Here is a 13,844-nt window from a genome sequence, read left to right as displayed (position 1 = left end):
CTACACAGGGTTTCCGGAGCTGTATATCTTTACGGGTGCAGAAAGCCTTATCTTTGGTAGTTTTGAACTGCTGACCTTGAGGTTAGCAGCCCAATTCATAACCACTACACTACCAGAAGTCCTTTTGTTGTTGTTAGGTGCCATCTTGTCAGTACCAACTCATGGCAGCCCTTGGCCAGCCTCACTACTGTTGCCGTACTTGAGTCCATTGATGCTGCCATTTGGCCAATCCGTCTTGTTGGGGGTCTTCTTCTTTTTCTCTGACCCTCTACCTTACATAATATCCTATTCCAGTGACTGGGCCCTCCTGACACTATGTCCGAAGTATGAGAGATGAAGTTTGGCCATCCTTGCCTCCAAGGAGCACTCTGGCTGAACTTCTTCCAAAACAGACCTGTTGGTTCTTTTGGCAGCCCATGGCACTTTGAATGTTCTCCTCCAATACCATAACTCAAAAGTATCAATTCTTCTGTGGTCTTCCTTATTCACTGTCCAGCTTTCTCATGCATATGAGGTTATTGTAAATACCATGGCTTGGGTCAGGTACACCTTAGGCCTCAAGCTGACATCTTTGCTCTTCAACACTTTAAAAAGGTCTTGTGCAGCAGATTTTCCTAATGCAATACATTGTTTGATTTCTTGACTGCTGCTTCCATGAGTGTTGATAGTTGATCCAAGAAGAGTGAAGTCCTTGACAACTTCAGTTTTTTGTCTGTTGATAAGAATGTTGCTTATTGGTCCAGTGGTGAGGATTTTTGTTTTCTTGACATTGAGATGTAATCCATACCGAAGAGTGTGCTCTTTGATCTTCATCAGTAAACATTTTAAGTCCTCTTCACTTTCAGCAAGCAAGGTTGTATCATCTGCATATCGCAGGTTGTTAATGAGTCTTCCTCCAATCCTGATGCCATGTTTTTCTTCATATAACCCAGTTTCGCGGATTATTTGCTCAGCATACAGTTGAATAAGTATGGTGAGGAGATCTGTATTTATACCCATTCCAAAGAGAGGTGACCCAACGGAATGTGGAAGTCATTGGACAATCTCTGATATCCCATGTGAGTAAAGTTTTACTAAAGGTAATACAGAAACGGCTGCAAGCATACATTGACATTGAACTTCCAGTGGTTCAAGTTGGATTCAGAAGAGGCCGTGGAACAAGGGATATCACTGCTGATGTCTGATGGATCTTGGCTGAAAGCAGAGAATCTCAGAAAGATGTTTACCTGTGCTTTGTTGATTGTGCAAACGCTTTTGATTGTGTGGATCATGACAAGCTATGGACAACATTGCGAAGTATGAGTATTCTGGAACATTTAATTGTTCTCATGAGAAATCTGTACCTGGACCAAGAGGCAGGTGTTCGAACAGAACATAGAACACTGAATGGTTTAAAATTAAGAAAAGTGTACAACAAGGTTGTATTCTTTTACTGTACTTATTCAACCAGGTATAATTCACATGATAAACACTTTAAGTGTGCAATTCAGTGGCTCTTAGTTTGCTGGACAAGGTTGTGTAGTCATCACTACTATCTATTCCAGAACATTTTAATTATTCTAAAAAGAAACCCTGAGGAGGTCAAGAGTTAGTGAACAGAGGTAAATACTGTTAAATGATGGTTGTTGCGCTGCTAGGTGCCATTGAGTCAGTACTGACTCATAGCAGAACAAAACACTGCCTGATCCTGGGCCAACCTCACTATTGTTGCCATGCTTGAGTCCATTAATGCTGCTACCTGGCCAGTCCATCTCAGTAGGGATCTTCCCCCTCTTCTCTGACCCTCCATCCTACTAAACATTATGTCCTTCTCCATGGAGGGAATTGGAATCATTTTAATGAAACTTAGTGTATAATTTGTTGAATGTAAAACTGATGATCTTTGCCATAAACCTTCACTAAATTCACAATAAATAGTTTAAAAGATAAATAAAAAGAAACCCTGTACTCATTAGTAGTCACTTCCCATTCTTTCCTCCTTTCTCTACTCCAGAACTGGAACTAATAATCTACTTTCTGCGTCTGTGGATGTACCTATTCTGGACAGTTCATACAAATGGAATTATATAATATGCAGCCTTCTGACTTCTAGCATAGTGTTTTCAAGATCATCTGTGTTGTAGCATGCACCAGTGCCTCATTCCTTTTTTTTTTTTTTTGCCCAATAATAAGTCCATTATACACCACATTTTGTTTTATATCTCTGTAGGTTTTTTCCCTACTTTGTAGCCATTATGAATAATGCTACAATGAATATTCAGGTACAAGTTTTCCTGTGGACCTATGTTTTCACTTCTCTTGGGTGTATGCAGGAAGTGTAATTGTTCGAGTCCTAGTGTGGCATTGCAGGATAATGCGCTGGACTACAGGGTTAGTTTTAACCGCAAAGTTGTTGGTTCAAACCCATCAGCTACTCCTCAGAAACCCTATATGGGTCAGAACCGAATTGACGGCACTTAACAACAACAATGTGAAATAATTTTTTAAAGTCAGAACTATGCAAAAGGCATACAATAAATAACACTTCCTTCCATGTTCCTTCCAAATTGGTTGGTTAACCAATGTAGGATTAATTATTATTATTTTTTAATGTTTTTATTGTGAATTGAGTGATAGCTTACATGGGAGAACATCATTTTTACACTGATCTTTTTATTGCTATGATTACAATCTCCTCCATCATCGTTCAACTTCTTTTTTTGTTTTTGGCAGGGTGTGTGTACACAGAAACACTCAGGAATAGATAATCATTTAAACAACCAAAGGGCACATTTTGCAAGCCTGCCTCCTGGCCGTTACACAGCCTTTCTCTTTCCATGAGTCTAGAGTCCTCATCTCCGTTTCCATCTCTGGTGTCATTGCTTCTTTGGATAAGGTCCCACATTCTGCTTATGCTCTTCTCCTCTGTTTCTGGACTCTAAAATTAACTACTCCCCCCTTTTTGTTACAAAACTTCTACTTTTACTGTTGTGACAATTGCAGTTAGTCATGATAACAGTTACTCACTATTGAATCATAAGAATATTATCCCCATCTCCTTTCACCAGACCTATCTAGACAATATGAAAACTCTTCAGTGGAGATTCTACCTTCCCCCGTACACTCTGAAACTAAACTCTCTCTTGAACATGAAGCCAGTCACTTCGTGCCTTTATCGCCCCCCCCTCCCCCCCGTCATTTTAGGTAGCCAATGTCTAAGTTGCCTGTCCATATCAATCCTGTATACAGATGGGATAGAATTATAATGATGTGAAGACTCCTTCCCTCTCAGTTGGTATTTTGAGCTACTATACTACAACAAGGAGCTCTGGTAGCGTAGTGATTACGAATCAGGCTGTGGGCTACAAGGTCAGCAGTTTGAAACTACCAGCTGTTCTGTGGGAGAAAGATGAGGCTTTCTGCTCCTGTCAAGATTTACAGCCTTGGAAACCCTGTACAGGGTTGCTGTGAGTTGGAACCGACTCCACGGCACATAACAACAACATACAACAACAACAACAACAACAACAACATAACTGCATCCATAAATATTGGTCAAGTTCATCAAATTGTAGCAATTTACACTTGTTTCCTTTATAAAAAAAAAATTTTTTTTTTTAATCTTCTATTTGAGTTCTGATCATTCAGCCATCGAAACTAGGTCAGATGGTTACTATCGGCAAGTTTGGATGCATGCATCTCCTCTCAACTTCATATCAATTGGATGTTTCACTCTCAGCTCTAGCCCTCTGTGACTATGTCTTTGTCCATGGGCTCAGTATCTTCGTTTTTGTGTGTCTCCCCTCACTTCATATCAGCTGGATGCTTCACTGTCAGCTCTAGCCCTCTGTGGCTATGTCCTTGTCCATGGGCTCAAGTGTCCCCAGGTCTCACCACGCTTTGGACCAATCAGCCCTTTCTCTTCTCTTTCTCATCTACTGGTCAACAGGAGTGCATAGACTATGGTTGAACTCAGCCCATTTCTTCATTGCTGCCTTTCCCCCTCTTCCACTCACCACTAGACCACTGTGGTCGACAGCAAGCTTACATGCTTTCTCGTGTGTTCCCTTTGAGTTGCAGTCTTGGAGCGGGGCTTTTCCTGAAGGGACTTGATTGCTTGCCTTGCTGGCTCCCTGGTCAACAACTTGCTTGTTCTTTTGTAGCCAATCAGACTGCCTTTTTTTTTTTTAATTATGTGATAGTTTACATGGGAGAACATTGGTTTTACATTCATTCTATCGTATATCGTATCATTGCCATGGTTACAATCCCCTCCATGCAATCCTTCCCCTGTGCGCCCCAGGTCTTCAGCACACAGTCCTCTCCCTCTCTGGATCTAAAGTCTCCAGCTGCTCCATAGCTCCACATCATCATCTCTGGCTCCATTTCAGACATCACTGCTTCTCTGGGTAGGGTCTCGCTCTCTGCTCTTCTCCCTTGATGGTCCTAGGGACCTCTGCTCCTAGACTGAAAAGTTAATCACTCCCCTCCTTGCTATAAAACGTCTACCTTTACATTTCCAACCCTCACATTCAGTCCTGATAACAGTTATTCACTGTTGTATCACAAGAGACCCATCTGCATTTCATTGCATCAGCCCCGGCTAGTCAGATTGAATACTACTCACTGGAGATTCTACCTTCCTCCAGGCCCTCTGGATCTAGGTTCCCTCTTGAAAGCTTGTAAGCCAGTCACTTCTTGCCTTTGTAGTCCCCCACCCCCCATTTTGGGTAACCAGTGTCCAAGTTGCCTATCCCTGTCTACTCTGTGTGGAGGGTGTGGGAATGATTCTTGCTGTTAGGACTTGTTCCCACTTTTGAGCTACTGCTTCCAAGGGTGGGTGAGGGGAGGGAGGGGAAGGTGGAGCACAGGGCAGGGATTAGACTCAGGATAGTTTGGGTGCTAGGGAGGGGGCAATATACAAGTAGGGAGAGGGGAATGGAAGAACAAAGCAGATGGGAGAACAATTAGACAGGTCTCAATGGGCTAAGTGAGACAAAGGTAAATAATGATATATGCACAACGTGAGAACAACAGGGTTCTGGAATACAGAGATCGAGCCATGGTTGGAATGTGGAAAAGGGGGAAATAATATTAAGATGCTTGGCTGTCTTTTGAATCTTGGTTTTCCTTGCATTCTATTATAAAATAGACACTGGAGGGGGAGAGAAAGGAATAGCGAAAAGCATCACCATAGAAAGCTTGTAAGTCTGTCTTCTGCCTATAACTGATTGGAATACCTAAAATGGGGCTACAACGTGCCCAGTGAAGGAGGCTTCCTGCGGAGCCTCTGCAGTACATAAGACTATAGGTGGAAGCCTGAACCACATTCAGATCTCCAGAGATGGGAAATTCCCACCTGAAAGGACAAGCAGACTGCCATTTTTGTTTTGAATTTTTCCTGCTGGCCTTTATTTCAAGAAGTATTTTCTTGAAAGTACCTCTAGCTGTTCCAGGCTGGTCTGCTTGCCCTTTCAAATGGGAATGTCCCACCTCAGAATGCTCTGGATGGGCCTCAGGATTAGGATTACTTTTTGTTTATCTTGCTTGAGATTCATTAAACATCTTGATTTCTGTACTTGTCTCTGATTGTTATTGTTAAGTGCAGCCGAGTCACTTATAATTCATACTCACCCTGTATAGGGTTTCTGAGGAGCAGTTGGGAGTTTGAACCGCCAACCTTGTGGTTCAAATTGACCTTGCAGTCCAGCGCATTAATGTACAATGCCACACCAATTTGGTAAAATTCTCTTTTTTTCCCCCCTGTATATTGCCTGTGACCCATTCTTTCCTCTTCTGAAACTCTAATACATATAAGCTTTCAAACTGTATCCTCTGTACTCCTCTTATTCTTCGGTTTGTAATTTTCTGTTTTTCTTTACAATATCATATTCTGGAAGTTTTTTTTTAACTATTCAAACTCACCCAGAGGTGCCTTGGAAGACAGGTCAGGTGACCTGCTACGGAGCAGTTCTCCTCAACACACATGGGTCATCATGAGTCCAAATTGACACAACAGCAGCTAACAACAGCCTTCCAGTTTACTAGGTTTATTTTCAGTAGGTCTGAGCTATTAAATCTTTAAATGGGATTCTTGATTTTGGTTTTATAATTTGGCAATTTCAAAATTTTAGTTTGGATTTCCCCCCCAAATTTCCTGTATCATTTATCTATTAAACATTTGAAAATCTTAAACTTTAATCTCCTTGACCATAGGAAGCATAGACATTTTATAGTCTGCATTTGATTTTTGCTGTATGTGATGTCCCTGTTTCAGTGTCTTTGTGTTTCTTGCTAGTTATTCATGTGTCTTTTTGACCCATGTATGTAGTTATCTTTGTGTATCATACTTTGCATTTTAAAAATGATTATCTTCTGTTAAGCACCTGGGGGCACTGGCCATATGATAATCATCTTAATGCATTGTCAGGATTTAACATTTTTCTGGACATTCTAGAAGACTTGAAGCAGGACTGCTGTTCATGTAGGGACTGTCTTACTGCATGGACTTTGGAATTGTCATCCCACAGTACAGGGTGTTTGGCAGTCTCTAACCTTCAACTTTTGTCCCCTTTAACCCATTGAGGCTGTCAAAAGTGCCACTCAACTTTTTCAACAGAAAATGCCCAGGATTTCAGGTCTCATTTCTGGATTTTTATCTTTTTCAGGTCACAGTTTGGTAATTCCTTAATATACTTTATAGTTTTCTAAATTTCAGAAAATTGTAAAAAAAAGTCTCCCAGCTTTTTTTAGCCTTCAGCGGAAAAGTTGGTTCAAATTATCTGATCTGGAAAAACGTTTTGAGAAACACTGATGGGTAGATCCACTGTAGTTTTGAGATGGCTTTGGAGATGTGTAATGAAATTTGGTCTAAGAGTAAAAAACCTGAATTACAGCATTGGCTTTATTTCCAAAGATTTTTAAAAGAGAACTTTAACTGTTATTATATCCATTAGGAAATTAAAGCATATCCGAATATGATTAACTGTAGATCCCAAAAGTGGGGACATGGATTGTTACAGTGGCTTCAGTGGTGGGCTCAAACATAACATGATGATTGTGCGGATGGCACAGAACTGGGCAGTCTTTTGTCTATGAAGAGAAGTATATCAAGTTTAAGGAGCACTGGTAGCATAGTGGGTTACAGTTGGGCTGCTAACCTCAAGGTCAGGAGTTCGAAAACATCAGTGCTCCATGGGAGAGAGATAAGGCTTTTTGCTCCTGTAAAGATTTACCAATCTTAACTCAGATTTTACCAGTTTTATGTGTACTCATTTGTACATACGTATACATGTATATTTTGGAGTTCTGGTGTGACGCTGTAGAATAAGCACTGGATTGCAAGGTTGGTTTGAACCACGAGCTCTTGTAAATGTGTGCCCTCTATAGTCAAGTGAGGATTTTTTTTTTTCTTTGCAAGTATTTAAGTCTTAAAATGTCATTGTATTAAATTTATTCCCACCACACTGAGCTGTGATACATGAGCTGAAAACTCAGGGAAGCCAAGGGAGATTGTTGTTGTTATGTGCCGTGGAGTCGGTTCTGACTCATAGCGACCCTACACAGGGTTTCCGAGGCTGTAAATCTTTACGGGAGCAGACCACCTCATCTTTCTCCCGTGGAACCACTGGTAGTTTCGAACTGCTGACCTTGCAGCTCGCAGCCCTATTTGTAACCACTACGCTACCAGAGCTCCTTAAGGGAGATTAGTATGCTTAAATAATTTCATCATTTAAAAAATACTCAGTTTTTATGCTTTTTTTCAGTTTTTATTCTTGTGTGTATTGAATTTGGTTGGAGGCAGTCAATGAAAGCCCTTCAGTTTCATGTAAAATTCATGATATGGATTTTTAAAAGGATTTATATTGGTCAGGTAAAGCTTGACAATCCAATACCCTGTTCCCACTCCCCTCCAAGTTACAGTAGTTCTTGAGAGTACTTAAATATGACAGACAACAGCACTGCCAGATAGTATCCCTTTTCTATAAAGTACCCTAGTGACTCAGTGATTAAAGTGCTCAGTTGCAAACTGACAAACCACCAGATAGGATCGCCAACATGGTGAATTTTGTGTTGGGTTGCTAACCACACACAGGTCAGCAGCTTGAATCTACTAGCTGCTCAGATGGAGAGAGATGAGGTTTTCTGCTCTCAATAAGATTAACAGCCTTAAAAACCTTACGTAGAGTTGCTTTGAGTAAGAATCATCTTGACAGCACACAACAACATAGGGTTGCTATGAGTTGGAATCAGTTTGATGGCAACCAGTTACAGATAAAGAGTCTCAGACTTAGGTTAAATAGCTTTTTTAGGGTTCCACAGCCAGAAAGAAAAAATAGCTAGTATTTGAATCTAGTTCTGTCTTTAAAATCCAGTTCTGTCTGATTCCAGTGCCCATGCCATTCTTTTCTAAAGAAACTGAAAATAATCTTAGTTGATTTTACAATATTTAGTAGGGATTTTAATTTGGTGGTGAATGTTTAAATATTCTAACTAAAAGGAACTGTTGTGGTAAGATATTGAAATAATATTTAAAGAGATAAAGGGTTTTTAAATTCAAGTAGTGTTTCTTTAAGGTAAGGTATATGTATTTTCTTTTTAATTTGAGTAATCACTAGGAGAATACTGCCATCCCAGTATTCTTCGACTTTAGCAGACCTGATTATTTCTTTCCTTGTTGCATAATCCCTGTGCATTATGTTGGTCAGGAGGCAGGAATGTTGCAGATGTTTTTCTTTCAAACCTCCGCTTGCTCAGAGATTTGAAATCAATCTTTAGAATGTTCTAGATTTATTCTCCAAATTTTTACATATCCAAATTATGTAAAAATTTCTTTTTAGATAAGCTGAATATTTCTAGCGGTTGAATAAATATTTGTGAACACAGTTGTTTTCCTTAAAAGCAGTTAATGAAATCAGGAGAGGAGAAAAAAAAAGATCTCAGTGTGGAAATACTTTAGGTTCCTCCTGTAATGTGATCGGCACAAAAATACTTCCTTCTCTTGTACTTCATGTTATTCATTTTCTAAGGAAGGAAAAAACTAAACTGATAATTAAAACATAAAATTATTTATCTTGTTGTTCCCCTCTATGCTTCAAGAGTAAACTAAAAATGATTTGGGTCAACTAGGACTGCTGGATGCCGTGAAACTCATATTGTTTGCGTACTTTTGGAGGGCCTCGTTAGGGGGTAAATTTGCTTTTTCTGTGTTTGCCAGTAACGATTCCTGTCTTTTACAGGAACTTGCCATTTAGAGAGGATTGTCTCCTTTCTAAACTGGGCAGTCTTATTCAGTTAAGGCCACTAGCTATTTTTCTTTCTCTCTATTAAAAAAAAAAATATTCTTGAGTTCTCAAGCATTTAAAGCTGAGAATATTGGTTACTGAGATAGTGCCTGGTTAGGCTTCGGCATTGTGCCCAAATTTGTTGGGCCTCTCAAGGGCCTGAGTTCTGTGCTTTAACAAATGAGGTACAGTTCTCAAGAGGATCAGTAAGGCTTGTTTGTTGATCCTGTATTCTCATCCAGAAGAAGTAGATTTTTGAGAATGTCTAAGGAAGGGTAAGTGATATTTTTTTTCTTTCTCAGCCAAAGCCAAGAGAGGTGTGCTGGTCTTGAGTGAAGAATTAATAATCAGTGCTGCTAGACTGAGAGTGGAGATAGAGGCAGAGACTGAAAGAAATTGAGTGCAAGGCTTACATTGTTTCCTGTGTAATCTACTGTACTGCTATTTTGAAAAGCAGCATTGAGAATGGATAGTCTTAATAGGAATTTAGTAAGATACAACAAGCGCTGCCTTTGCGATAACTGCTCTTTTGTAGTAAGGGAGTGTTTATGAAGATTGGAAGCAGTGGTGGCTCATCAAAGAATTTTACATAGGAATGAGTGAAGTTAAAATTTAAAGGCTTAATAGTTATTAATTGTACCTATAGAAAATGATAAGAAAGATTGAGTAAAATTTAGAATGGGATTTTGTTTCTTTCTCTGGGTAGTTAAAAAAACGTAATTTATAATAGAATTCCCTATTCCTCTTTACTTTGAAATATAAAATGGTTCTGTTAGTTTTTTAAATTGTTCTTAGATGATTTTCTCTTATGGTTCAGAGTCTGAATTGTTACTGATTCTTTTTGTGACCACTAATGTAGCTGACATTTAAGTTAATGTCTGCATGCTGCTTGCTAATGGTCTTATTCCTAGCCTTCAAATAAAATTAGAACTGGTTAATTTTAGAGAGACATCCCCTTTGATTAAATAAAATGTAGATCCCCAAGCAAACTCTTTTAAAATAAGATTATATTTTTTATTTTCTGGAAGCATTTAGTTCTTTTTCAAGTTCTTTTGTTGTACAAGAAATTTTAAAGTGGTTTCAGATTTGCACTCAAAAAATAATTTAATAGAACCATAAAGTGATTATGATAAAAATGAAATTGGCCCACCCTACTTTTTTTTTTAATTAGCACAAACACATTTATTTACTAATTAAAGGGATGAGTCTAACTAAACCAACACTTTGAAACACTTGCATGTAAATATTTGTGAGATAAATAATTAAATACGGTAATTAAAAAAAAAGGCAGTGTGGGGATTTGCTCATTGAACTGAGCTTGTTCATTCTCATAGTTAATTCCTATTCAAAGTAAACATGGAATTTTTATTCTACTTTTTCATAGGTCCACATATAGGTGACATTTTTCATAACACATTCCACAATTAATTTCTCATCTTTTACTTTTTTTGTTATTGTGCTTTTCCTTCCCATCCCACTCCTAGTGTTGAACTAAGGTACCATCTGTAAAGTTGCAGAGAGTCTTTTTAAGTTTTTCTGCCGTCAGCTGTTGTTTCTTCAAACTTTTCTCACAGGTTAAGAAAATTATGTTGTTTTCAAAGTGCTTTCAGTTTTTATGGTGAGGGTTTTTCTGTCAGTAGTGAGCCATTCCCAATGCTGTTTCCTTCATGTTTTCATCAAAGCCTTTTGCTCTCTGCCGGGTGCCGTCTTCCTACCAGCTGCTGAATGGTAGCCATGGTGGGCGTGGACAGGCAGAGTGATCAGAGGAGAGTTTGGTGGAAGAGTGGCGTCTTTACTGCTATTTTTACTTTATTATTGAATAAAGAAAACAGTCAGGCGTACTAATCCTCTATTAATTTTAGACATCTTACTGAAATCCACAAGGTTGGTGGTTCAAACTCACCAGGAGCCTCTTGGAAACCCTACACAGGGTCACGATGAGTCATAAATAACTCCATGGCACAACAGTAACAACATAGAATCATTAGAATTTTGAGGTTTCACTGAACGTAAAAATTATGAAAAGCAAAAAAAAAAAAAAAAAAGTTTAATTAATTTTGTTGTTGAGAAAATATACATGATAATTCAACAGTTTCTACATGTACAATTTAGTAACTTTGATTCCATTCTTCTAGATGCACCACACTTACCCTCCCTTCCTGAGTTCTCCATTGACATAAACACTGCCCCCTCAGGTTCCTGTCTAACATTTTGAGTTGCTGTTGTCAATTTGATCCCATATGTTGTTGTTGTTGTTAGGTGCCTTCGAGTCAGTACCAACCCATAGCGACCCTATGCACAGCAGAACGAAACACTGCCTGATCCTGGGTCAACTTCACTGCTGTTGCCACGCTTGAGTTCATCAATGCTGCCTCTTGGCCAATCCATCTCGTTGGGGGTCTTCCTCTTTTTCTCTGTCCCTCCACCATACCACACATGATATCCTTCTCCAGTGACTGGTCCCTCCTGACAGTATGTCCAAAGTATGAGAGACGAAGTTTGGCCATCTTGGCCTCCAAGGAGCACTCTGGCTGCACTTCTTCCAAAACGGATCTATTGGTTCTTTTGGCAGCCCATGGCACTTTCAGTATTCTCCTCCAACACCATAACTCAAAAGCATCAATTCTTCTATGGTCTTCCTTATTCACTGTCCAGCTTTCCCATGCATATGAGGTTATTGAAAATACTATGGCTATATGTTGTTGTTGTTATGTGCCATCAAGTCGGTTCCGACCGATAGCGACCCTGTACAGGGTTTCCGAGGGTGTAAATCTTTACGGGAGTAGAAAGCCTCATCTTTCTCCCGCTATATAGACAGTTCTTAAAAGAGCATAGTGCTCAAGGCAGACCTTTTTTATTAGTTAAGTTAAATGATTACTTGGTTTTAAGAAGGCTTCAAGGGATTTCTTAGTTTAGGGTTTAAAGATGATAAAAATCGTTTCAAGAGTTAATCTACCCTCCATGTCTCCAGAATGTCTAGAGTCCATGAGAATTTGAAATTTTCCTCTGCATTTCCCCTATTTTGATCAGGATTCTTCTATGGAATATTTGATCAAAATGGTCAATATTGGTAGTCAGGTACCACCCATTTCTTTTGCTGTTATGGTAAAGAAGACAGTTATTCCTGGAGGCAATTAGCTACACATTCCATATCCTTCTCCTATTTCTGACTGTCCTTTCTCCCTGTTGCTCCAGGTGAATAGAGATCAATTGTTAGGCCTTAGGTGGCTGCTTGCAAGCTTTGAAGATCCCAGGTACTACACAGTGAACTAGTAGATAGGACAGAGCACTAATTGTGTAATTAGACCAATGAATTGGAATGTCGCAGACATGACAGAATTCTTCTTTTTCATCCTCACTGACTTTAGTGGTTGGTGCGTAAATTGAATAATAGTGGTATTAACTGGGCTTCCCAGTAGGCGCATGGATATTATCCTATTACATACAGCGTTGTACCTCATGATTGATCTGGATATGTTCTTTTTGACAATGAATCAACACCATTCCTCTTCAATTTTTCATTCCGGCATAGTAAACCATGTGGTTGTCAGATTCTAAATGGCCAATACCAGTCCATTTCAGCTCACTAATGCCTAAGATGTCGATGTTGATGCGTTCATTCAATTTCATTTTTGACAACTTCCAATTTTCCCAGATTCATACTTTGTATATTCCATGTTCCAATTTTCACTGGATGTTTACAGCTGTTTCTCTTCATTTTGAGTTGTGCCCCATGAGCAAATGAAGGTCCCATGAGCTTTTCTCCCATGGGCTTTACTCCATTTGCATCATCATGGTCAACTCTACTTTGAGGAGGCAGCTCTTAGTCACATTTTGAGTGCCTTCCAACCTGAGGGGCTCATTTTCCAGCACTGTATCTGACAGTGTTTCTCTGCTATTCGTAAGGTTTTCAGTGACTAAATATTTGGAAGTAGTTTGTCACTCTTTCTTACTATTCTGTCTTTGTCTGGAAGCTCATCTGAAACCTGTCCCCCATGGGTGACCCTGCTGGTGTTTAAAATACCAGAGGCATAGCTCTCAGAATCACAGCAACTCTCAAGACACCACAGTGCAACAAACTGACAGATGAGTGGTGGCCATGTGGTTTTAAGTGGAAACTGTCACTTTAAATTTCGAGGAGATCTGTGTGCATGCGTAGTAGAACCCTCCAGGTGTGGGGGTGGGGTGTCCATTCGCTCAGGCATCCCCTATGGTCACCAGAATGGAGGTGCGAAGACAGTGAGAGACCAGTGAACCAGATACCAAAAAAAGAATGTCCACACCTGTATCTCCGCGGTTCTGTCAGGCGTTTGTGGCTGTTCTGATCCTTCTCCTGCTTGGTCTTTCACAAGATGGTGGTTCAGGGAGCAGCTGAGCGTCTTTAATTAGAAAGCAATGGATTTGTTGATTATGCTACAAATTCCCCTAGCTGTAAGCCTTCCAAGCTTCTACATATTCCTTTTTTTTTTTTCTTAAATGATTTATTGTGAATTATGTGACAGTTTACATGGGAGAACATTAGTTTTACATTCATTCTATCGTATATATTGTCTCATTGCCATGGTTACAATCCCCTCCATG

General features: G+C 39.5%; 1 protein-coding gene across 2 annotated transcripts in view; it reads left to right on the top strand.

Annotated features, from left to right (window-relative positions):
* The window catches only part of NT5C2 (5'-nucleotidase, cytosolic II), a 120,258-nt gene that overhangs the window by 31,961 nt on the left and 74,453 nt on the right, over window positions 1-13,844 (top strand). Inside the window, exon 1 of one of the 2 annotated variants that reach the window (XM_006831306.1) lies at window positions 9,199-9,538. The exons of the other annotated variant lie outside the window; for it this stretch is intronic. Coding sequence (XP_006831369.1) covers window positions 9,525-9,538 — 14 coding nt within the window. The 5' untranslated portion in view covers window positions 9,199-9,524. Of the gene's footprint in view, window positions 1-9,198; window positions 9,539-13,844 lie in introns of those variants that run through there. 2 annotated transcript variants of the gene reach the window in all.

Source organism: Chrysochloris asiatica, unplaced genomic scaffold (assembly GCF_000296735.1).
Source record: "Chrysochloris asiatica unplaced genomic scaffold, ChrAsi1.0 scaffold00003, whole genome shotgun sequence".
Lineage (NCBI taxonomy): Eukaryota > Metazoa > Chordata > Mammalia > Afrosoricida > Chrysochloridae > Chrysochloris > Chrysochloris asiatica.
This window is presented reverse-complemented; position numbering and strand designations above follow the sequence as displayed.